Below are 27,007 nucleotides of genomic sequence, written 5' to 3'. Positions count from 1 at the left end.
TTTTGGTTCTCTCGAATATTAAAGTAATTATTGTGTATTTTACTGTGTACTCTTTTACCTACACTCTTTTACCTTGAGATAAGAAACATAGCTTAACTATTCTTATATGTACAATCATAAAAAGCAAGTAAAAGGTAAAAAAGTCTAACTTAATCTAACCTCAAAATTTATTTCGATGTTTTATTATATTAAGCATGTAAAATACCCAAAATACCTAAGTCTGCATGCAATATTATTTTATTAACATATGGCCTTTTGAAGTACGGATCATTTTGCTCTTAACCAACTGATCTACCAAAACCTACAAGAAGAGTGCGATTTTTCCATATAGTCTGAACGACATCTACCGTAAGAATTTAGTCCTATATTTTAGTTTAACAAGCTATTTGTTCCTGAGTGATGGATGTTTTCTAATGAATTTGTGTATTATCGTTGTCTGGGTACCAAAAATCCCACAACACAAGCATAGCTTACCGTGGATCTCGGTAAAGTGTAAGAATGTAATGTAATATTTATTAATTATTTATTTAAATGAGAACTTATCAGTATTTAACCAGTTTCTTAACAGTTTATTTGTTTAACAAACCTATTATATTGTAAGAAGCATTTTACAGTAATTTAATATTGCGTTGCCAGTTGCTAAGTTGCCACCTCGTCTATAATTGTGGTCTTTAAAGTTCTATTATGTAAAGTTATGACCTTTTATGTAATTTCAATGTGTTTTGTGCGATAATACATAGGTTTGACTGTGGGGTATAATTTTGTTAGTATTGCCTGACGCTTTAATGAATTGTGAATGAATTACTAGCTTTTCCCGCGGCTTCGCTCGCGTTAGAAAGAGACAAAAAGTAGCCTATGTCACTCTCCATCCCTTCAACTATCTCCTCTTAAAAAATCACGTCAATTCGTCGCTCCGTTTTGCCGTGAAAGACGGACAAACAAACAGACACACTTTCCCATTTATAATATTAGTATGGATTATTTATGACCAACTTTTACAAACATTGTAGGGGTTATTGAAATGTTACACTTTTATTTGAATAGTGAGATGATGCGAAATGCCAAGAAAAGAAAACTAGAACTTATATATAAATCCTTAGAAGGAGACATAAAAAATTAAGAAACTTTCACATACATTATTTTCAGATTTGATTTAATTCATAGAAATGAGCAAAGCCTGGCCAGAAATATAATTATGACTATTGTCAAGAGGGGCGCTGGTAGCCTAGCGGTTAAGTACGTGCGACTTTCGTTCCAGAGGTCGCGGGTTTGAACCCCGCCTCGCACCAATGAATCTTTCGGAATTTATGTGCGAAATGTCATTTGATATGAAATTTGCCAGTCGCTTTTCGGTGAAGGAAAACATCGTGAGGAAACCGGACTAATTCCAATAAGGCCTAGTTACCCTTTGGGTTGGAAGGTCAGATGGCAGTCGCTTTCGTAAAAACTAGTGCCTACGCCAAATCTTGGGATTAGTTGTCAAAGCGGACCCCAGGCGTGAGCCGTGGCAAATGCCGGGATAACGCAAGGAGGATGATGATGATGTCGAGGGTCGCTGTTATTCTGATGTATGCGGTGACAGTTCAGTTTAGTATGAAGAAAATAGTTCTAATGAAATTCCGCAAGATGGCGCGTAGTCGTATATTTCTTGTCAGACTTTATATCAAGTGATATTGCCTGATTTATCCATACTAATATTATAAATGAGAAAGTGTGTGTGTCTGTTTGTTTGTCCGTCTTTCACGGAAAAACGGAGCAACGAATTGACATATTTTTTTAAGTGAAGAGAGTTGAAGGGATGGAGAGTGACATAGGCTACTTTTTGTCTCTTTCTAACGCGAGCGAAGCCGCGGGAAAAAGCTAGTATACAATAATAAGAAGTCACATGGAAGCAATATAAATAGAATAATTAAATTTCTCAATAAACAGTTGGCCAACCTAACCAAACTTTTTCACGAAATCGTGGCCCGCGCCTCCCTGCGTTACATCTAGCAAACGTGACTACATTTACACTTTTAAAACGAAACAACTAACATTACTGAACGCAAGCGTATACCAGCCATAAAACCATAGATAAAGCGTTTACTTTTTAATATGTCTAAGGTAAACCCATTGCTGAACTCAAGCGTAAACCAGCCTTAAGATCATAGATGAAACGGTTACTTTTTAAAATGTCTATGGTAATGTGAATTTGAGTGAGCGGTTATTTGGCTCGCGTTCCTATTTCGAAATTCAAAGTGCAGGGTGAACTAATGAACTATATTTGTATAAACAATGCGAAAAGGTGACATGTTTTAATTGCCGTATTGAACTTTTGTCGATAGAATAGATTAAAATTTAGATTCCTACCTATGGAATACATAATTTTATTATTTTCTTCGTCTTTAAAATCTGGATGGCATGTTATCAATTCTTATAGTTTGTAATAAGCGAAGAAATAAAATTTCAGTATTTTTTTCTACCTGATGCAACCTGTGTGTTTACCTACTGAAAATGGCAGGTTTTTTTAAATTTTAATAAAAAAAACCTGTTAAAAATATGAATATTTTCTAATACCTTTTGGATTCAACAATGCATATTTTACTGTTCTTGTTAAAAAGCCCAAATAAAAATAAAAATCTTTACATTTTTGACAACTGCAGCTGACAGCAGTATGTCGTATTGTAGTGCATACTTACTCTCCAGCCCCACTCCCGAAGAACTTGTCGCCAAAAACAAATGTAGGCCATCATGCCACCAGCATGTGCATACAAGGCACACGTCACAAATTCAAACCTGCAGCGAAACTGTTGGATTTTGATAACGGAACAGCCATTCCCAACAGCTAATACGAAGATGTGAATTACTTGTTTTGTTTTTATTATCTGTTTATTCTATTATCACTAGTTTTTATAAACAAAGTATTGAAATATAATGTAGGCACATATGTCGTATGTATGTCATAATTTGTCGCATCTACCGCTCCATCGTAAGAATAATATAGAGATAGCGGCAAGCCCCCTGAACCCACAGTTTTCCTCTTCAAAATTCGTGCTAAACTAAACCCACAGTTTCGTTCGAACTTGTATCTTCTCCGTTATCAGTGAGCCTAAGGGCACATTATTATTATTATTTTATTTATTTAATTATTATAATAAAAGGTAACAATGGTATAAAATATACATAGTTGTAAATGCTACGATTCAAACCTAACCTTAAAGCTAAATCGACGGTCACGAAGCGAAGGTGTGGTAAAGTTACAACTATTATCATAATGTCGATAGTAATATCATGTAAGATTCTTTGGGTGTCAATATAATGATTACAGCTAGGTATAAAGCTTCAAAAAAATTAGTTTTAGCAAAGAAAACCAATGACAATGTTAATGATGAACCAAAACCCTTTGTGTACAGTACATGGTGCTTTTTTTACGCACGCATGCGAGAAGTGATTCATTTTTGTCAGGTCGAAACTTCAGAGGGCCATGTACTGAAAAATGTCGTACGATACACATGCGAGGAGGAAATTCGTAACTCATGTATACCTTAAAATAACAGATGGTTCTTTGGCTTAATATTGCTTGCTGGTAGAGAATACCTAATTTCCTTAGCCTTTTCCTTTGAAAGAACAGTTTTTATTTATATAAATAAACATAATTGCTTTTTAGGCTGTTTTACCATCCTGCCACAGACAATACAGACTTTCTAAAACAGACATTAATTGACGTAGTTCATGGATGATACTTAACGTATTTCATATCATTTAATAAAGCAATACATGTATATCAAAACAATAAAAAAATACTTATTTAAATTTAAACTAACTCGCAACATATTGGTTATAATTTTTTTTTACCTAGACATTAATTTACCTAGCACATTTTTAGATTTTCATAACCAACTGACTGTATGCATATATGCATGAATATGTATAATAGTTGGTTAATTATATAGATCTAAAAATGGAGGAGAAAGAATAATTAAAACTGAATACAGACGTATGATTACAAAATAATTAAGACTATTCTCCATTATCAAAAAGATAATGAAACATCCCAGACCACAGACGTTAGACGAAATTAAGATTTAATCTAGGAAGTTACGTAAAACTTAATTAAATTGTCTATGGTCGTGTAGATGGCACGACTTTGTTTTTTATTGCGTGTAAATTATGTCATGTTTTAAGAGGTACTGATAAGAGATTAGTGAGAAAAAAGATAATTTGGCGCTTATGTTGAGTAGTCTATGTTGAGTTTGGACTAAAATTACCTACATTATAGTTTGTGGTGAATCAATAAAATCAGAAACAGTAGAACAAACATTTATGTACCTTTCTTAAAAGAATAGCCATTAATTCTACATATATTTTAACGTTTTTCCATCTAATTGTACGTTTATCGTATTAACCGTGCTAAGCAATCAATCAAATTGTAGAAAGACTAGAAAGTGTACGTTGCAAATTGATAGATGGCGTGATTGCCTAAATCCTTTAATTATATTTAGTCATAGTCACGTTTTGTAAATTATAATTATTCTTCATTCCTAGTAGTGCTTTGGTCTGGATTTGACAGCTTATGTCAGATAGTATCTTTATTCTTGTCCCTACTAACATTGTACCATAGACAAGTGGGCAAAATCATATCGAAATACGAAACCCTAAAAATATTTCAGATATTTAGAATCAGAATGTGCTGCAGCTTTCTCATTGCGATGCTGTAATTACATTATACGTACTGTAACTTTGATTGCAGAATCTAAATATTCTTCTCAAAGGAAAATGCCTTAAATTATGACTTTATAGACTCATAATGTCTTCCGTAGACCTTATTAACCTATAAATCAACAATGAATAGGCTATTACTGCACCGTGGCCATCTTGGGATCTGTCTTCACTTTCCATCAGGTGTGACTCAGGTCAATCACCGGTCATTCAATTCAAATTCAATCACCTTAAATCTTCAAGAAAATTACACCCATCTTAAAAGCCAGCAACGCACATGTAACCCCCTAATGTCTATTTTAGCCAATTTTTCCGATATTGAATTCGGAATTTTCATTAACTTCTATAAGAGTTCATTTTTTTTTTCGTGATCAGCATTGGTCTCATAATAAAAGTTGTTAATTATCTCAAAAGAGTCAAAAATCACTATGCATACTTGGTCTAGTACTTGTGCTAGTACTTACGAAATCACCCTGTATATGGTACAGGGTAATACTAACATTACTAACCTAAACATTCAACCTACAAGCCTACATTCTTCAACGTCGATAATCGGTATATTAACCATCGATAATCGGCATAATCGATTGGATGCACCGATTAACTGGCATAATGCCAATCCTGCCAATGATCGTATCACAGATCGACTTCTAGATTATCTAAAATATAATATCTATAAAATATATCAAAATGCCTGCGTCAAGTACATCTCTTGCCTAGTTTTATAAACGCAAAGACATAGGTATATTCAGTATAGACAGATAAAATCTAATTAAAAAAAAACATACCTCGGAATAAACAAGTGAAATGCACGATCGCCTAGATGGCGCTATACCTTTGGTTGATTCTCGGCTAGATGGCGCTAACATTCATATTTTACAATTTGAAAAAATATAAGTATTATCAAGTTAATACAAAGCGCTTGTAGCTTAGCGGTAAGTACGTGCGACTTTCGTTCCGGAGGTCGCGGGTTCGAACCCCAGCTCGCATCAATGAGTTTTTCGGAATTTTTGTGCGAAATGTCATGTCATTTGATATTTGCCAGTCGCTTTTCGGTGAAGGAAAACATCGTGAGGAAACCGGACTAATTCCAATAAGGCCTAGTTTACCCTTCGGGTTGGAAGGTCAGATGGCAGTCACTGTCGTAAAAACTACTGCCTACGCCAAATCTTGGGATTAGTTGTCAAAGCGGACTCCCATGAGCCGTAGCAAACGCCGGGATAACGCAAGGAGGGTGATGATGAAGTATTATCAAGTTATACACGTTTTAAACTTTCGTGAGACATATTCAATTCAAAATAATATATTCAATTCAGTTAAAAATATGGGCCAAACTGTCAAAACTGAGGTAGGCTGACTGAATTGGTTTTGACAATTTGACCCATAGTATTACACAACATGTGTTTCATTTTTCAAATATTAATATTAGCGCCATCTAGCCAAGAACCAACAAAGGGTGTGGTGACTGTGGCGCCATTTTAACGAGATTTTTTTTATGGTTCTGATGTACATTTTTCTCTTGCACTTTATTTCTTCTTATTGTAATTTTTATACATAGTATGTCTTGATATGAATGGTTTAGATAAATTGACATTATCACCAAAGCAATGCTGTTAGTAAAGTGTCCCCAAACAGTAACATTGATCATTCGGCGAGAGGCTCGGCCTTGCACTATCGGTGCATTGTTGCATGTGCAACGGAGAGACAGCAGAACTGATATTTATTTATGAAACTAAATTTAAATTTCCCGACACCGGAAAAAAACTCTTTTCAGACAACGCCTGAGTACAAAGTAGTGACTAATTAAAACACGAACGAATAGATTGTTTTAAATCGACCCGAGTTACGAATTTCCTTTTCGCACGTGTATCGTACGACGTTTTTCAGTACAGATGACCCTCCGAAGTTTTGACCTGGCATATAACGAACCACTTCTCGCACTAGCGCGTAAAAAACACCATCTGTACTGAAATAGTACATTACGATACAAGTGCGTAAAAAAGGAAGTTCGAAACGAGTGGCGATAAATTACGACGGCGATTTTCGCGCGTGTATCGTACGACGTTTTTCAGTACAGATGAGCCTCCGAAGTTTCGACCTGGCTTATAATGAATTGTCCACTTCTCGCACTAGTGCGTAAAAAAATTACCATCTGTACTGAAATAGTACATTTCGATACAAGTGCGAAAAAGAGGAAGTTCGAAACGAGTGGCGATAAATTAAAACACGACCGAAGGGAGTGTTTTAAATCGACACGAGTTACGAATTCCCTTTTCGCACGTGTATCGAACGACGTTTTTCAGTACAGATGGACTTCCGAAGTTTTGACCTGACATATAATGAACCACTTCTCGCACTAGTGCGTAAAAAAACCACCATCTGTACTGAAAAATATATTTTCACTAACTCGTGACGATTAAAATTTATCGCCACTCGTTTCGAACTTCCTTTTTTACGCACTTGTATCGTAATGTACTTGTACTATTGTGAGTTTAGGTTTGGCCATTAGAACAGGTTTGCTGTTGGAAGGCAATGTTTTGTTTTTTTTTAGGCCCACGGAGCATAGGAGATGGCATTGCTACCCTACTTATTTTTGCGGTTTACATAGACAGTGGCGCCCCTATTACTTTCTACCCTTTTTACCAGGCCGTGCTTGCTGTAAAGTGTTCGAAACGTCGAGATGAATTGTAAATTCAATGCGCGATATCCATTTCCATAGTTTTATTTTACAATAAATAAACCTGACAATTTCCTGTGTAATCAATAACACGTACTATTAAATATACGTTAAAATATGTCAGAAATCCCTTTCCTTGCTGCCTGTACAATCATTGTATGCAGATGTGCGCCGGCGTCGCGTCGGCGAATATCTCACGCGCGCAAAAACGCTCCACGCCGTGATTTACGCGTAAACGGTTGAGTAAACTGGTGATAATTATAGGTATCACTCATAATAAAATTGTAGCTGCTTAGTTGTTACCAAACTTACCAGTTATGGTGAGAAATAGATTTTACTCAAAAGTGAAACTCAAGTAGTAACGTAGTAAATACAAAGACGAGAAGAGAGGCAGTTGTGTATATCATAACAATTTCGCATGCCGAAGTAACTCGATAGAAAGTGTCAAAGTAAAACTAAAAGAACTTAAATCAAAATTTTTTTAAATATTTTTTGTAGTTCAATTTCAGCACCAAAACTCTACCGACACCCAAATGTCTTGAACAGTAAATCCCTCCTCTACATACCTAAACCAAAGACTGAAATCTTTTAACATAGACAGATAGACGGTCAAGCAAATCTTATCACAAAAAAAGTCGCGAAATTCTGATTTTCTATGGAAAGACAGACACCCTAAAAATTTGGCACCTTTTTTTAGTGACAAGATTTGCCATCGACACATAAAACTTGCATCAAAAACCACTCTATTCTATTCTGCCCAAAGACATATATAAATAGCCTAGACAGATAGCATAGACAGATAAAGTCTAAGAAAAAAACGTACCTCAGTACCATACAGTAAAAGGTACGGTGACCTAGATGGCATTACACGTTTGGGATATGCTCAGCTAGATGGCGCTAATATTAATTTTTGACATTTTAAAACATATCAAACTAAGAATATGGGCCAACTTATCAAAATTGAGGTTCAAAAGTTTTAAGCCTGTGCCAAGAGATGGCAGTCTATGCACTGTGTTTAACTGTTTACACATTTTACTTCGACAGTAACTCTCTATAATACTTGATCCTCTTTGATTCTGCCTAAAGCGTAAACTAAGAAGTTATAAGATGCATCGAAAACAACTCGTAATCTTGTCCTTCTTTCCAGACCCTCTTCACCTGCATGGTGGCGTGTGCCGTGGTGACCCTCGCGAGGGCGGCCAACGAATACCTCCCCCCACAAAAGGGGTACAACTACGAACCCCCGAACATACCCTTCCCTACTGACAACAATGGGAACAAGGTAAGACGTTATTACTATCATTAGACCCTTCAAGTAATTCCTCCTACAGAAGGGGTACACAAACCCCCAGCGTATTCATTATGATCTTGCCCTAATAATGGATACCGTGAGACCTTCCAACCTATACCTTCCACAGAAGGGGAACATAATGCCCCAGCTTCCCCACTGACAAAAATGAAAAGAAGGTAAGACATCGTAAGTAGGTACCTCATCATCATCCTCCTTGCGTTATCCCGGCATTTTCCACGGCTCATGGAAGCCGGGGGTCCGCTTTTACAACTAATCCCAAGATTTGGCGTAGACACTAGTTTTTACGAAAGCGACTGCCATCTGACCTTCCAACCCGAAGAGTAAACTAGACCTTATTGGAATTAGTCCGGTTTCCTCACGATGTTTTCCTTCACGGAAAAGCGACTGGCAAATATCAAATGACATTTCGCACATAAATTCCGAAAAACTCATTGGTGCAAGCTGGGGTTCGAACCCGCGACCTCCGGAACGAAAGTCGCACGCACGCTAGGCTACCAGCGCTTAATGATTAAACTTTAATAGTTAACGATTTTACATGAACTAAGACAGTCCAAATACTTCTGTACCTAGAATTCGAACTATATTTACGTGTGTCGTTGCTAAATAAAAGGCACCTTAGCTCAGCCAATATTTAGATTTACGTTATTATTAGATTATAACCAATAAATAAATAAATATTATAGGACATTCTTACATAAATTGACTGAGTCCCGCGGTAACTTCAAGAAGGCTTGTGTGGTGGGTACTCAGACAACGACATATATAATATACAAATACTTATATACATAGAAAACATCCATGACTCAGGAACCTGATAAAATATCTGTCCGGAAAATATCTGTCATATCTGTGCTCATCACACAAATAAATGCCCTTACCGGGATTCGAACCCGGGACCGCGGCTTGGCAGGCAGGGTCACTACCGACTGAGCCAGACCGGTCGTCAAATATTTTCACACTTTCATAAGAAAGCTTCAAATTACATGTTTTTAACATTTTCTTGTGAAGATATATATGAAGTCCTATTAGTGTCCTCTTTCCATGAGAACTACACAAATTCAAAACCTCGTGTTCGTCGATCTTTATAGCGTTAACCTTTATCTTAAGTATAGACTAAATTGCACAAATAACGTTAAACTACGGTTTGTAAACTGTGCTATTAGAGGGCCAGTGGTGTTGAACTAACCGTGGTTTAAATATCGCTGACGAGTTTTAAGTTAAAACTCAGTTTTAACACGGTTAGGAACTAAATTGCATGGCTAAAAAACGGTAAACTACTTGCAAGCAATACTTATTGCAATATCAGCTATGTGCTTCGATGTGCTGTATTTTTATAAAGTTTAGGCCGATGAGGTTTTAATAATTATAGTTGAGCATCACTGCAAAGAATAAATATGAGTATAACACTGAATACACGGCTTCATAATATTAAACTATAGTTTCCATAGTAACTATCTAACTATGCTATTAGTAATTTGTTTTTACGGGCATTTAAACTGACTTTAGATTAATATTATAATGATTAACTTAAAATAATAAAATTTATAGGCCTCAATCAGTTGATTTTGCTCTCTGATTCTCAAGGCAAAGCAAATAAAACTCAAAGCGAATGTATTGTAGAGATTCCATTAAGATATCATTGACTCTGTAACTCTGCCTCTTTTGTTGTTTTTTTATGCTCAATAAAGTTTATACATACATATTATAATGCATTTCAATAATTTCATTTCATTTATTTATTCTGCGATCAACATATGATCATAATTATATAATTAAAGTTATAATACATTAAATTAAATAATTATTAAGCATTTTTCAATTTATCTCTGTATTTTTTAGGATGTTCTGTTGGCTGAACTGATGATAATTATGCAATATACATATAAGTTGTTTGTCAATAGATTGATTGTCTTTCTTTTACCAAGATTCTCCGAATATTTTGAATTTAAATATGACGTACTACGTAATACTAATTTATATAAGTAAACTCCAATTAAGTTGAAAGTAAAAGTGCAAATAAACCTCAGTTAGCATTGTTCTACTCGGCTTAACTGTATTTTGGGGTTCAAGGCTATTTATTGTTTACAACAATTATAAACGTGTAGGAGGCCAGTTATTTGAATAATTTGAATTGTATGAGAATAGCGTTATGGAGGATTATTTTAAAGATAAAACAAATGTTTAACTATCATATAATTAGTATCATGGACATGGTCAGACTATAATTATAGTCAGACCACGATAATTCTTCATTAGACTTGCTAATATGCTAATAAAACGTTGCGATGCCGTTATTAATATCAAATAAATGTGATCTATCCATAGAGAAGGATCCTTAGTGTCCTTATATTGCCTGTGAAATAAAGGACCGTTTTAAATCAAAACTTATCTTGGAATTTTCTGAGTATTTTGATTATTACACTTGAAACATACAACAACAATATACAATCACGCCTGTATCCCATAAAGGGGTAGGCAGAACACATGAAACTACTAAAGCTTCAATGCCACTTTTGGCAAATAGGGGGTTGAAAAAAAACGAATTACGAAACTGTGACATTGCAGTGACAGGTTGCCAACCTCTCGCCTACACCACAATTTAACCCATATCCCATAGTCGCCTTCTACGACACCCACGGGAAGAAAGGGGGCGGTGAAATTCTTAACCCGTCACCACACGGGCAACACTTGAAAGTAAAGGAAGAACCATTTTATATGGAAAGCCACAAATAATGTCGTTTTTTCTCTTTCAGTTATTGCAAAGCAATAGAGTGTCTGCAGAGAAACTAAACTATTTCATGGCAATTAGATTATAGAAATATGGTGGAAACGCAGTCGTAGCTTAGATAAGATCGCTCGAACGTGTTTTTCATTATTTATCTATCTGATGATGATGATGTGTTCCTGATATCCCTCACTAGGGACATAGGGCTCAAAAAAATCTTCCACTTCTCACGATCCTGGGCGACTGCTTCCAAATCCTCCCAGCCTAGTCCACTTGCGCCAGCCTCCTTCACTGACCGCCTCCACGTGGTACAAGGCCGCCCCGACCGTCTGCTGCCAGGTGATTGCCAGCAGAGGTCTTTGCTTGCACAGGTGGTTTTCTGCTCTGCGTAGCACGTGCCCTATCCATCGTCACTTCCTTGCGCGTATTTCTTGGCCTATGGCTCTATCTATCATATGGGTATATTTATCTATCTATTCATATTTAAAATTATAAAATTTATTATTTTCAGGCTCCCGGTCCGTTCAGGCCTCCGCCCCCGACACGCGGGCCCGCGTACGTGCCCCCTCCCCCGCCGAACAACCCCCCGCCATCTCATGATGTAAGTACTACCTGTGTGGACAATGTTGTATGGTGGTGGGCAAAGTTGGATCGTTGTGGGCAAAGTTACATACGCTAAGGAAAGTTAGACTCCTACAGCTTGAAAAGAGTAGAAACGGATTTTTTTAACATATTGACAGTTACTTTTCTCACATAGTGTTAAAATAGTGGCCGGTTTACATTGCGCCCCTATTATTTTCTGTCCACTCTTTTTTGTCAGGTTGTACTTGATAAAAAACAATTGAGTAAGAAATGTTATATGGACAAAGTTGGACATGGTGGGCAAAGTTTCAGGAATCGTTGTAGAATCGCTAAGTTTGTCATATTTCGTAAGTCGTAACTAAAAGTAGGTACTATTTGGGTAGAAACGATTTACCTTTTTAGAGAAAATAAATCAGACTTTTACAAAACAAAACACACTGAACCACTGTTCAGTGTGTATAATAATCCTCCATAACGCTATTAATAAAATATCGTCGTTATTTATTAACACACGCAAAAATGAACGACAGTAAACACAACTTTTCTTGAATTTTTTTGCGGATTTCGTCCTTTTCCCAGTTTCCCCTAAGCTACGTCCTTTTTTGATGATTTTGATAACAAGTACCTAAACACATTTTGCCTTTTCCTAGAGAATTTCTCTTACGATTTGGAAAATGCACAAACTTTTACGAGAAATAAATAAAAGTTTACAATAAAGTACAATACTTTTATTTTCACGCATCATCCAAATAATGATCTGGGAAGTATGGCATTAAAGGCGAGAAGTATTTTTTAGTGGACACAGTCGCGTCGTAATCATTGTCTTTGGCCGGATCCTGGTTTTGATTTTGACCCTCTCCTTCAGTATCCATGTTTATTTCATTATTTTTGCTTTCGTCTGAACCTGGAAAGTATCAAATTTCAGAGACAATATCCATACTAATATTATAAATGGGAAAGTGTGTGTGTCTGTTTGTTTGTCCGTGTTTAAATTGACGTGATTTTTTAAGTGGAGATAGTATTAGGCTACTTTTTGTCTCTTTCCTTAGACCCGCACTTCCCTAAAATGGGGGTGTATCACTAACATCGCCTTTACCTCCTTTTACTAAGTGCAATCACAATAAACATCCGATGTTGAGCCATTGTCTTGTACCTCTACCACCTTCTTCTCCGGGATTAATAGCATCAGATCAGTCTAAATAATTTTAATTGTTGAATAGCTTATCATTAACTGTTATACCATCAATAACATTATTACCACTGATTTTGTCGACACCCAATAACTTACCATTAGCAGGAGCAACATCACCTCACCGCCTTTATCGACATATAGTTGCTGGTACGTCTTTATCATTAACATTACCAGAGGCACCATCTTCTTCCACGGGAATAATAGATTCAACATTAATTTTTACACTACTGAACTGTAAATATACATTACTAAATAACGTACCATTAACAGGGGTAATACCACTGCTTTTCTCTTAACTATCTTGCTTTTCACCATCTTTCTCGACATCGGGAGCTGGTACTTCCTTTTTATCATTTACTGTCAGGGGCAGCTTCCACGGGACCAATAGCTTTGATATTAAGTAGAGTCTCTACATTACTGAATTGCGCACCATCATCATCCATCCTCCTTGCGTTACCCCGGCATTCACCATGGCTCATGGGAGCCTAGAGTCCGTATTGACAACTGCCGGCGTATTACGCTTCCAATTTTATCACTTATCCACGTGAATAAGACATCTGTCACTCTCACACTACCATACCTGCCAAAGCGTAACGGATACTTAATCCACAAAGTTAAGTGATAAAATTGGAATGGGTATCAAATAACGTAATATTAAGTAACGTACCGGCAGGAGGGTCGTTATCTTTCTCTTCACCATCTTTCTCGACAACTGGTGTTGAGGTCTCGTCTTGATCATCATCACCACCAGTTTCAGGGGCACTTTCTTCCTCTGGTTTCGAAGTAGCTTCCTCATCAGATTCTAAAATAGTTCAAGAACAATTTCTGTATTTTATACTATAGAAAGGGATTTTTTCCACAACACAATTCTTACTATTTACATTGATTATGAATTCAAACAGTTGACTGATACTGTATTTTTAGTATTGTGATTTTTTTTCACTTTATATAAAACTTACTTGGTGCGTTTTCTAAGTCCACTGAAAATTTAAGATAAATGTTGATTTTGTACAAATTTTCTACCGAAAATAATACGAATTAAAATATCAAGGGCAAAGCAATATACCCAGAAGAAAAAACAGACTACCACTTCGTAGTATGCGAATAAATTTAAAGTATTGGACCCCAGAAACATGGGAGATAAAACCTTTATTTACATGAACACATTTACATAATTGTATAAGAAACTAAGACTAAACTTTAAAATCTAGCTAATGTCTAAAATAGACCCTTGAGGCACTGTACCAAGGATACTGGTGACATTTCCTCGCTGTATCACAATGCTGATACGTTGTGCGAGGAAGTCACCAGCTCTTAGATCAACAGTTCCCTCAACCAGACGCTCAAACAAAATTGAGTTCCAATCAATTTGCTGATTCTATTCCTATTCGATGAATATGTAATTATTATTTCTTACATTTAATCGCTTGCTCAGTTGTACATTTGGTGGACGGAGTTCTCTTTTGACTCAGCAGTTGTGGAGGACTGGCTATTTTGCCTATGAGCCGCTCGGGCCCTTTCCCGGAGCCTGCTGTAACAAATAAAATGCTAAATAAATTCACAATATACCAAAAAGGTGTATTTTCATATTAAATTTAAAGAGTACCGACCACTACAAAAACCTATACCATAGAAGATTATACCATCCCATACATTAAAATGCGACCGACTAAGAACGCGCAAAATCTAGATGGCGCCACTAACAAAAAAATGTCTTGTTGCCATCGATTATACTTGTAGATGGCGTTAAGTGTCACTCTCGACATAGATCTATGGCTCGAAAGTGACATTTGAACACCAATCTACAAAGAATCGATGGCAAAAAGGCATATTTAGTGGCGCCATCAAGTTTTGCGTGTTCTTATGCGGTCGCATTTTAATGTATGGAATGGTATGATCTTCTTATATTTAATCTACCTATATCGACACTAGAAATTTCAAATTTCGTACCTACATTTTCAACTACTTTTCACCAGAGCCAAAATAACAAATTTCAAATTTTCAAAAATTTTGAAAGCACGAGTACTTATCCTTCTAAGACGAATCTTAAATGAATATTCTCCAATAACTTAAAAAAAAAACTTTGTCTTTTTAACACATTGGCTAACTACTTAAAATACTTAAAAAAACATGTCACAGGTGATTCATGACTAATCCTATCTCTTATATGTACAAATATAATATTTAAAATGATGCGCAATTTTTATAACTTTTTTTAATCCAAAAATTGTACAAATCTGTGTTCAGAAGTAGAAATTTTGCTTTAATTTACGTAAAATGTTTTTAATTTTATTGTGAACTTACTGAAACCATAGTCACTAAACTCTTGGCCTTGGCCTGTTAGACAAAATAGAAAAATACATGCTCACCAATCCAACTTTTACGACTAAACATAAAGAACAAAACACTGGGTTATTTTTTACGCATATAATAGTATATAGATTGTAGATTATAGAATGTAGATTAATATTAAAATATTAACTAAGACATATGTAACTCCGTATAGACGGATAAAGTCTAAGAAAAAAACGTACCTCAAAACCATACAGAAAAAGGTACGGTGGCCAAGATGGCGTTACACCTTTGGGGAACGCTCGGCTAGATGGCGCTAATAAAAATATTTGATGTTTTAACACATATCAAGCTAATAATATGGGCCAAATTGTCAAAACTGAGGTTCAAAAGTTTTAAGCCTGTGCCGAGAGATGGCAGTCTATGCACTGTGATTTCACATTTTACTTCGACAGTAACTCTCTATAATACTCGATCCTCTTTGATATTACTAACTAACAGCATGTTCACAATTTATGAATCTTTAAGATAATTTCCTTCACCGACATCGCAGTATAAAATTTCTTCAACAAAGACTTGAATTTACTCGATAGATTGTAGGTAAACTAAGATTAAAATACAAATTACTAACGGTCCCCAGGGCTCCGCTCTCGTAGGATTTTGTCAGTGCTTTTCCCTGCGGAGAGGGTTGTTATCAAAAAGGAAAGTATTCTTCTATACCTACATAGCATAGGAACAGGATTTTTAACCGATTAATAACTAACCACAAAATTAAAATTTTGAAAAAACCCCGACCGCGACATAGTAGATTTTCATGAAACATGTCTAAGAACACTCCCGACTAACTCAGCTTTCAAACAAAAAAAACTAAATCGAAATTGGTTCATCCGTTCGGGAGCTACGATGCCACAGACAGACACACACACAGACAGACAAACAGACTGACAGACAGACACGTCAAACATAACACCCCGTCATTTTTGCATCGGGGGTTAAAAACAGTCACTCTTTATACAAACATATATATGAAACAACCAAAACCGTGATACCAAAATTAAAGTTGCTCATGACTTAGGTAACATATTCACATTGCAAAATATTATCAGAAAGCAACCTGCCTAATATGAAAGAGCGACATATCATCATCGGGTTGCCTACTTATATACGTTATTATATCGCTATTGCTGCGTCCAGTCCACGGAGTTTAGCCGCCGCGTGAACTCCTATATGCCTGAAGAGGGGCCTCCGAATTGGCCCAAAACATGTCGCAGCAGTAGCGATATAATAACGTGAATGCAATAGTAGATTAATTAATTATTATTGTGGGTGATTATAAAAATTAAAGTATTTACGGTCGAGTTCGTCTCGCAGCATTGTCGGACTATCATCGTCCATACCTAAAGTTTAAAAACAATGTTAAAATCAAATGCAAGGAAATAATAACAGCAAATGTCAGCAAGGAATTAATAAATGAACGCAAATGCGTTAGAGCGTATTTAAAATGTCCTGTGCAACTTTGCCCACGATGCCTAACATTGCCCTCTTTAGCTATAATAGAAGTAGGATTTATCTACTTGAAAACTGTCTAATTATTCACTTTCTCAACCAAAATGGCTGCCTTTCGGCCATTAATGATAATTAAGCCAACTAGGTAAATTTAATAATATTTAGCATGGTGGACAAAATTAAAAATACTTAATTAATTCACAATTGAATACTAGAGCATTAATAAACATATAAATTATTTTGAAATAGAAGCGAAATTATCATTTTGAACCGGAAGCGAGATGTTTTTCTTTTATTTTAATAATATGTAATAAATAATAATTTACTTACTTGACAAGCGTTCCCCGTAATCTATAGATATTGAAATAAAACAATTGTTTAGTTAAAATTTACGTACATGATATTTATATTGATACGCATTTTTACACCTGTGAATATATTTACGATAAACTACTGAACGGATTTTCGTACAATTTTCATCTACAAGTCCATAGAGACATTCTTAAGGGAAGTGAGGATTTTTAATACTAAACTTTATAAGATACGATATTTCGTATCTTATGTTTAATTAAGATAGAAAAATCACAAAGTGAAGAGAAGCTTAGCATTTAATACACACCCATTTCATGTTGTTTCAATGTATCGTCTGAAAAATCATGAACATTTTCAATAAAATTAAAAAAATTAGTATCAGCAGTAGCAATAATTAAATTCATAAAAATATAAAGAATGGATGAGACTTACACGCTGAAAAAAAGTATCTTGATTAATAAGTAGTTCCAGTAGGTATTTATTGTGCTCTCAGCAGATTTCTTTAGACTATAATTATATTATTTAGGCAATGATGATTGCAATAGACCGTCAAATGCTCCAACTTTGCCTACCTTTCCTAACTTTGCCTGGCCCAATAGGTAGTAGGTACTACCAAATAGTCATGTATAATGGCGATCAGGTCACTATCGTATCCCCCTAGAACTATATGTAGACGCACCTATTTTGTAGAAAACTACCAATTATTTTCGAGCCAAGCAATGTTAGGCAGGGTAGGCAAAGTTGTACAGCAAAGTAGGTTTAGGCTGAAATATTGTCAAGAACTAAAGCTGAACAGAAACTAGCATAATGACCCTATTTTTGTTTAGAAGCATTCGTACCATTACTAAGACGATCCAACGTGTCTCCATTTGAAGTTAGAATAATTGTCTGAAAAACAATCCGTACTAATATTATAAATGGGAAAGTGTGTGTGTCCGTCTTTCACGGCAAAACGGAACGACGAATTGACGTGATTTTTTAAGTGGAGATAGTTGAAGGGATGGAGGGTGACATAGGCTACTTTTTGTCTCTTTCTAACTCGAGCGAAGCCGCGGGCAAAAGCTAGTAAAATATAAAATGAATGTGTAATTTTGACTAACTAATCAGCCTTATGTTGGTAAGAGTCAGTAATATGTGCCTATTATATTATTATTACTAGGTTGATAAGTTGTTGAACACGCAATGAATGGCGAAATATCTCTGTCGGGCGACAAATTGTCACTATAGTGAAATAGGCCTTATAAGACACGGGAGCTTGTACCCTGATGGCTTCCACACGATGTTTTCCTTTAACGAAAAGTGACACATCTATTTCACAAACCAATACTCATTTTGTATTTGGACTCCTATGTCCCACGTAAACTGCCAAGCCAAAAAAGCGCTAGTGACCTAGCGGTAAGAGCGTGTGATTTTCAATCCGGAGGTCGCGGGTTCGATCCCCGGCTCGTACCAATGAGTTTTTTGAAGCTTATCTGCGAAATGCCATTTGATACCTATTTGCCAGTCGCTTTTCAGTGAAGGAAATCATCGTGAGGAAACCGGACTAAGTCCAATAAGGCCTAGTTGGGTAACTAGGCCTTCGGATTGGAAGGTCAGATGGCAGTCGCTTTCGTAAAGCTAGTACCTACGCCTTGGGATTAGTTGCCAAAGCGGACCCTAGGCTTCCATGAGCCGTGGCAAATGCCGGGAAAACGCAAGGAGGATGATGATGAAACTGCCAAGCCAAAACTTCAGACTAATTAAAAGTAACAATATACCTACATATATTATAGTTAAACAATGCATACATACTGTAATACAAATCAGTATAGGCAGCCACCGATCGCAACACATTTTGTTCCAAAGAGTTTAGAGGCATTACGAAATATCCGTTTGCAACACTTTTAATTTTATGATTATTTTTATTCAGTCGTAAAATATAACGACTACGTGTTATGTTTTTCGTAAACTGTAATACGTATTCGTTTCGGTCTTGAGAAAATTACTTTCTTATCGAAATGCACTTATATTTGTAGTCGAATTTTAAACTAAATAAAGTTACAACGCGTGTTATTTTTGAAGTGCCTAACGGAAATGTTACAGCAATTCATCTAAATCGCAGCGATTCCTTTGCTATTCGGTTTTTGTAGGCGTAAACATTTGTGTTATAGAAAATTGTCAGTTAACTATTTATTTACTTTACATTGGGCAAGATTATCCCTTTCATATATGGCCGTTATACAAAATGTCTAAATGACATATGCGGTAAAACGTTAAACGTTAAACCCTTCTCGGCTTTCTTCTCTTACGTGGAACGTCACAAACAAACAGCCCTATATTTTCCATGATTTAGCTGTTTGTTTACTGAGTACTATTTACCGCAAACTAATATAAAAATACTTTTTTTTTCAGCACTCCCATGACGAACATCATCACCACGAGCCCGGCATGCCCTTCGACTTCGCTTACTCCGTAAACGAAGATGGCAACGACTACAGTCACAACGCCGTTTCCGACGGTGACGTCACTCGGGGAGAGTACAGAGTGGCGCTGCCTGATGGCCGTACGCAGATCGTGAAGTATACTGCTGACTGGAAGAACGGATTCAACGCTGAGGTAATTTACACTCTTTTGGTAGATGGTATCCTGGTCACGGCACCAATTGAAGAGGTTTGTTATGAAAGATTTTAGTATTAAGGAATGAAAATGAACTGCTGATTGGAAGGACGGATGCAACGCTGAGGTAATATACTCTTTATACAAGATTCAAAAGAGAATGGTAGATGGGATCCTGGTCAGAGCCCCAAGAGGTTTGTTTAACTGATTTTATTACATAGTAGCAGAGAATAGTAGTAAGATTCTACTAACTTCGTGAAAGAAAATAACAGCTTAAATTCTTGACTACACGGTAGTAATGGCAGTTTTGAGATCCTGGTCAAGGCACCAATTGATGCGGTTTGCTGAGAGGTGATACTGATAGGGGTCTTAATGACATAGACAATTGAAAATTTTAAAAATTTGATGAACGAATTATAGAGATTTGTTTAGATAAATTTGCATTTTACTTTAGATTTATTTTAGTTACTTTAGTACCTATTAAATTCATACATTTCTATTAGGGTTGTACTAAAATACTTAAGCAATTTTCTCACTGTGCAGAACAAATACTTTGTTTAGTAACAAATGTTTTATTTTTTACTTTGTGTGGTAACAAACGTTTCGCGAATTCTGAATACAAAGAACATACTTATCCTTTCTTTATAAATTCCAGGTGTCATACGAAGGTGAAGCCCGGTACCCCGACCAGCCGTCCGGTTACCCGTCCGGCAACGCGGCCGGTGCCGGTCCTGGCCAGCAGTACGTGCCCCCTAGCCAAGGAGGCGGTTACCAGTATTAAGTGTAGATGTACCTTTAGCCGTTCATGGCGAGAATAGACAACTTATCGGATTGTAAATTTACCTTAACAAATAAAAAAAAAACTGTTAATGTTTCCGTCAATGTCTGACTTTGTCGCTCACTATAGATTTACTGTGACAAACCTGTGACAGCGATAAAATGGCTTGTCGGACCTTGTGCCAGTTTATCTGTGAACTAACTCGGAACAATCATTATATCCTCTAGCAAAAATACCAATTAGGACAATCAAGTAACATGTGAAGCATTTTACCGATACCAACATGCTATTTTATGATAAGTCGTCTATTCTTGAATTTGAATACAAAATTATGGTACGGTGTGTTTTATACAGAATTGACAGAGGTGATATTTAGAAGTAAAGTTCTCTGATTCTCTAAAAACAATTTTGATAAGATTTTTTGATTCTATTAAAATGATTCGAACATCATTCTTGTGATCTAAGTATGCCTGATGATAAGAAGTAATATCAACTTTTCAATTTTTTTATGAATGATATAATCGCGTCAATTCGACGATATCATAATCGTGTCGTGTAAAAACCTATTTTAACGTTAAAAAAAACTGTCAAGAGAATTCGCGCCAAAATTATAATATATGTGCTTGTTTTAATTTAAAAACAAAAGTTACCATTTCTAGTTTAAATAGATAGAATATTTAAATTGTAGTTACCATTTTCAGATTTAAAATGTTGACGCATTTTTATTTTATGTTTTGTTATCTGAAATCATTTTTATGTTATGTTTTAAAATACAAAATTATTATGTACAACGTAGACGTTAAGTATTATTTCTATTTTTAAAATACTCATAACACTGCCGTAGCTACTGTAGCTATATTTATTTGTAATGTAAAATAAATACAAAATTGATTAGTTGGAAATAGATACCTTTTGTACCTAATTTTTATAAAATAAAAGATGATAAATATAACAGTATTTTTATTACTTAATTACCATTTTTCCTTTATAATTTTTAAATAGCGGTTATTTAAATTGCTCGGCAAAAATAAAATTTATAACGTCTAAAAAATATTAAAACTAAAAACACATGATATAATCTAGTTATTTAAGAAATTTTTGTTTAGTTTGAATTTGATATCGCTACTCAAGATCGTGCCCAAAGCGCACTTCTTTGACTTCGCTTTTCTGGAATTTCTTCAAAATGTCGTTTACATAGTCAATTTTCAATCGATTTCTAAATTCTTGAAAAGCGTAATTTGCAAGAATACATGAAGCCTTCGAATTAGTCGACAGTAGTCCAGTCAAGACAGCTACTGTGAATTTCTCTACACTTTCATCTACATTACGAACAAAATGCGTATTAAAATAATCAACAAGATCTGCACCATACATTTCCGTTATGGTAGGAAAATATTTCTTATTCAATTCTTCTATCTCTTCAGCTATAAATTTGCCGAAAATCATCCCCATCATGTGAGCGCCTTCCAGTTTTTTAGGTTCTCCGAAGAACTCCGGGTGTTCTTTGATGCAATGCCTCACTGATTTAAAATAAAGCATGGTTAAATGCACGGACACATATTTCTCAAACCACTTCTCTATAGGCAAGAACCCGTGCATCCATTCGGTAATTTTCTGCAACAAAGGTAGACACGATACGTACTTAGGATTAAAATAAGCTTTGTTGTATTTTAAGTAAAACAACAAATTATCAAGGTAATATTGATCTGGTGACTCTTTAGGCGAAGATTTTCTCCACAACAATTCAAGTCGATGTAGCAAAGGCAGTCCCACCTTGCTAAATCTTTCTTCCGACATCTCTTCCGTAGTACTAAGAACCAGAAATTTAGCAATTATCTGTGTATACACAAAAGCACATTTCCTTTTATTGTAATCTATCCCCTTCTGTGGGAAATAATCACCGAGTAAAGCGTTGTTCGCATCGAAAATGTATTTTTCGTCTAACTCTGGTAACACAGCAGGGATTTTCGATAAAGCTTCCCACTCCATGTCGGGCACACTTTTTTAAATGCTAAGTAGACAAGGAAGCAGTACTCAGCCTTGATAGCTTCTGGTACTGATTCAGTTGATTCCAAATATGAACGCAACTGCCGAGGACTTGCTTCCGAAACCTGAGGTTTCACCATGTCCCAAACGCTTAGATCTGATTTGTCTTTTTTATAATGAAGGTATCGCAACGCTGCTTGAAGTGCTTTCTTAGGTCTTTTAGAAGAATATACCTTGAAAACAACCTGTTCTTTATTGACTCGTCGCGCCAAAGCCAGTGCAAGTCCTAACGTACGTGTCCAAGATAAAGCTTCTGTAAGATTCTCTTCCACATGGTTTTGCCTGCATATAGATAAACGATTGGCTACAGCCTTAGCTCCTGCATTACGCCATCCTAAAGATTTTAAGTCAAAAGCTGGTCTAACAAGGTGTGCGTTAGCTCTTAACGCGGCAGCCAGTTGACGCTTAGCTGTTTTAGGCTGTGCTGCATCAAAGGTTTTTATAAGACATGCAAATTTGACTCCCGAAAGCATTGCCAGGGGCTTCGCTAGAAATTGATATATTGGTTTAGTTCCACGTTCGTCTGAAAAGCTCGCCTTGCTTTTTTCAATTTTCTCATTCTCGGAAGTGGCTTGACTTTCTAGCAAGGTAAAATATTGTTCTCCTAATCCATCTTTCTCCATAAAGTAAAGTGCCAGTTTCTGGAAAAACCTGTCATGTTTCAAATTTTTTGCATCAATGAGTTTTTCAAATGTTTTAGTATTCTGGAGAAGAGACAAATCGTGTCGTAATGCATTAAGATACGATTCATCTGTCTGATACATTTCAAAGAATTCTTTTATTAGACGTTTTCTCGCTACTTTAGCATCGAACAGTTGGCGAAGTAACCAGTTAATATCTGTTCGCAATTCATCATTAGAATTATTCCAATAGCACTTGACAGCTGATGCTATTACGTCGATGGTGCCAGGGAAGTAGTCGTACCGCAAACGGTATGCACGAAGAGTATTCAGCAAATACGTCAGTTGTTTCAATTTGGGTTTTTCTGGGTCAGATTGAGCGTCTTCTAAAAGCAACGACGACAGTCGAGAACTAACACAACTACGCTCTTCAACAGTAAATGAATACCCTTCCAGAGAATCAAAATCGTTTAGAAACTTTTCCCAAACTGCCACACTTGGCTTAACGTTAGCAAGCAAATCTCGTATTACAACTGCATGTAGTCCCTCATAGCACTCCGCTTCATGGGCACTTCCATCCAATCCCAATCCATGTCCCCATTCTAAGAGCCTCGTCCAATGCTCACTTGGCAGACGCCACACAAACGCTCGCTTCACCAAGCTCCTGATTATAGAAGCTCGGATATGGACGGGCTCATTCTTGTACTGAGCTAGAAGATCTAACAAAGACACGACATCTTCAGTCTTGCCACCAGTCTTACTGACAAGAACAAGCAGCATAAACAGACGATTCTGTGGAGAGCTCTCGGCTCTCAACTGTTTCTTGAGTTCATTGTAAGTTTCTTTATAGTTGGAGAAACGATATTTGTCAAACAACTCGTTTAACAGGGTATTCCTGCATACCTGGGAATATTTCATCGCTGATTTAAAAGACACACCACATCGCATGCTCATTAAACAATCATCTTCGTAATAAAGGTCGAAGTCTCTTCTTTCTGCATCATCAAACAGACTTGTCTGAGGTGGTTTCAACTCTGGTGGAGTTGGTATTGGATACGGCCATTCTTTTACAGTAGCTCCCAAATCTTTATCAACAAATATTAATTTCTTCAAAGTTTTTCGTTCATCTTCACTCAAACACTTTATTAAGGGTTCCACATTTTGGTAAGTAAACCAAGATTTTAAATACTCTGCTCTTGCTAGTTTCAACACTAAATCCTTGATCTCTTCAGTACCTAAATGTTTTCCTACTATTTCTATATCAAGAAACCATACAGTATACAGCTCTGACTTACTCTGGAACCTGTCTTTGTGATTTTTCATTATATACTTCGAAACCACGGCGTTCAATTTATTGAATTGCTGATGAACGAAAAAGTTTTCTAATATATAGAAAAATACATCAGGATTTTGTTTCAAAAGATATTTAACATTATCAAAAAACGCTCCACTTTTCTCCAGATAATACTTTAAAAGCTTTTCGTTGTCCTTTACGTTATCGTAATAAATCTTTGTAACTTGTGGAGTCTTTTCGCTAAGCCGTTTCAAAAGTTTTGGCGTGATTTTGTCCAATATATTACTGAACTCTGTTAAAATATAGTCATTGGAACAATGCCACAGAAATTTGGAGGCAATATCAAAGTTCCTCTCTTTATAAAACTGATAGAACTCTTTACATCTTTGTGGATCTTTTAAATGTATCTGAATCCAGTGTCTCATTTTGTTTACAGCTGTTAATGTCATTTGGGGAAAGAGTTCATGTTCTAGGAACTTTGGGTTGATTATCTTTGAATATTCTGTGTCTAGAAGCCAAAGGCTTTTTAAAGCTCTGCTTACATACAGCATATCGTCATCTTTTAGTGTGTTAATGATGTAGTTTACATCATTTTTCTTTGATGCAAGGTCTATTTTGAAAAGCCGGTCTAAAGCAGATTCTTCTGGAAGTGTCTGGTCTGAAATGGCTGCATTTCGAAGATAAGCTTCATGGACTAAAGTGTTGAAGGATCGATGTCGTTGTCCAAGATTTCCAGATAATTTGATTGAAGGAGTCATCTGAAAATGTAAATAATAAATGTTAGTTTTGAAATATAGACTTGGGAAACAAGCAAAACCTCTACATCTGGACATCTGCCAAAAACGTGGAGGTGTAGGCTAACACTTTATCATTTAGAATAATTTATCACCATTCTTATTATATATGGGTGTACAGTACCGGTCAAAAGTTTGAGTTCACCCTTTGATTTCGGTACAAATGAGTACTTTTGTACGATAATTATCTTCGGTTTGGTAGTCGAAATATGTTTTCAACTTATATTTATTGTTTTGTGGAGATTTGTTTTACTAGTTAGACACAATTCACGTACCTTTCTTTGACTATAAAATCTAATAAACATGACGGCAAAATGCTAGTTATATTTATGGCCTTGCCATTGCCACTAATTGAGACACATCTTTACACGAAACACAGTTTTAGCCAGATAGTATAGGCCAAATAATTATTTAGCCTATAAGATTTGAGGGAAACAGATGTTAAAAAAATATAAATTGTTTACGAAACAAATTTTGACGTCTGAACTACAAAAAACTATCTCTCTAAAGCAGTCAATTGTACTGAAAACAAGGAGTGAACTGAACTTAAATTTTTGACCGGTACTGTATAACTTTTTCTTGCCTGTTATTGTCATGGTTACGGTCCCCTGAGTCACGCTGGTTTTATGCAAAATTATGCTACTGAAATTATGCAAGCATGCATGGAGTCCTTGTTTGTAAGTGGCAAATTAAGGAAAGGTTGTTAACACCAGTAAAATGCAAGTTTGCATAGTTTAAGTAGCATAATTTTGCATAAAACCAGCGTGACTCAGGGGACCGTAACTGTAAAAAGTTAATTCACCCATATAAGTTTTGCTTCTTGACCAAGTGTATATTTCAAAACTAACATTTTAATAAAATCTGTTATATTTTAAATATAATCATGGCAATATACTAAAAAATATTAATTATGATCGTCTACATTATATATTTTCAATTTTAACGCTTGTGTTGTCATTGACATTACAAAATACTTAAATTAAAAATGGCGTCATTTATTTTTATTAGTAAGTATAAATAATATGACCTATTATTATAACTATAATAAGATATCTTATTTTTTTAATACTTTATTGCACATAAAAAATAAGTACAAATAGCGGACTTAACGCCTTGAGGCATTCTCTACCAGTCAACCACTGTACTGTCTAATAAGTAGGTATTTTATAGTCATTAGGTAGAACAAATAACTGAAATAACTACCAGACGGGGTATTTTGCTCGACTTGGCGGGGGCACTGCTGTGCCCCCAGATGAACTTTTTACAATATATTTTTTTTATATTTATCAGTATGATTTGTACTAGCCAGCCCACCAATACTTTTTGTAGAATTTCAGAGATTTAACATTTGACTATATTACTAAGGAAATCTATGTTTAAGATTGAAATTTGATAATAACTATTAATATTTACCTTAAATCCCCAATATGAATTTCAGTTCACCATAATAAGATAACCGATAAACAACCGACGTGAAATCAAAACACAACCTTAAACACAACAAACACCTGAGAAACGCCCTTCGATGCGGACGAAAAATGACATCATCGTTAAGCACACTACACACCGCGCGATTTAAGTAGC

At 35.7% G+C, this 27,007-nt stretch overlaps 2 protein-coding genes and 1 long non-coding RNA gene across 3 annotated transcripts in view; 1 reads left to right on the top strand and 2 right to left on the bottom strand.

Annotated features, from left to right (window-relative positions):
• LOC125236987 (cuticle protein 7-like) overlaps positions 1–21,600 on the top strand; it is a 61,019-nt gene extending 39,419 nt beyond the window's left edge. Inside the window, exons 3-6 of the mRNA XM_048143901.1 lie at positions 8,523–8,657; positions 11,924–12,013; positions 19,688–19,891; positions 20,547–21,600. Coding sequence (XP_047999858.1) covers positions 8,523–8,657; positions 11,924–12,013; positions 19,688–19,891; positions 20,547–20,672 — 555 coding nt within the window. The 3' untranslated portion in view covers positions 20,673–21,600. The remainder of the gene's footprint in view (positions 1–8,522; positions 8,658–11,923; positions 12,014–19,687; positions 19,892–20,546) is intronic.
• LOC125236988 lies at positions 14,609–16,154 on the bottom strand. Its single transcript, XR_007178263.1, has 3 exons — positions 16,110–16,154; positions 15,491–15,523; positions 14,609–14,717 (listed from the first exon to the last, which is right to left on the bottom strand). It is a non-coding gene; the product is annotated as an uncharacterized LOC125236988 (long non-coding RNA).
• A 14-nt stretch (positions 21,601–21,614) lies between the features above and the next one.
• On the bottom strand, positions 21,615–26,978 carry LOC125236986. The gene is made up of 2 exons (XM_048143900.1): positions 26,837–26,978; positions 21,615–25,387 (listed from the first exon to the last, which is right to left on the bottom strand). Exon 2 carries the CDS (start codon positions 25,385–25,387, stop codon positions 22,610–22,612), a length of 2,778 nt encoding a protein of 925 aa, XP_047999857.1. The 5' UTR covers positions 26,837–26,978; the 3' UTR covers positions 21,615–22,609.
• Between the last annotated feature and the right edge of the window lie 29 nt (positions 26,979–27,007).

This window comes from Leguminivora glycinivorella, chromosome 20 (genome assembly GCF_023078275.1).
Source record: "Leguminivora glycinivorella isolate SPB_JAAS2020 chromosome 20, LegGlyc_1.1, whole genome shotgun sequence".
Classification (NCBI taxonomy): Eukaryota; Metazoa; Arthropoda; class Insecta; order Lepidoptera; family Tortricidae; genus Leguminivora; species Leguminivora glycinivorella.
The sequence above is the reverse complement of the archived record's forward strand: the minus strand, read 5'-3'. Positions and strand labels throughout refer to the sequence as shown.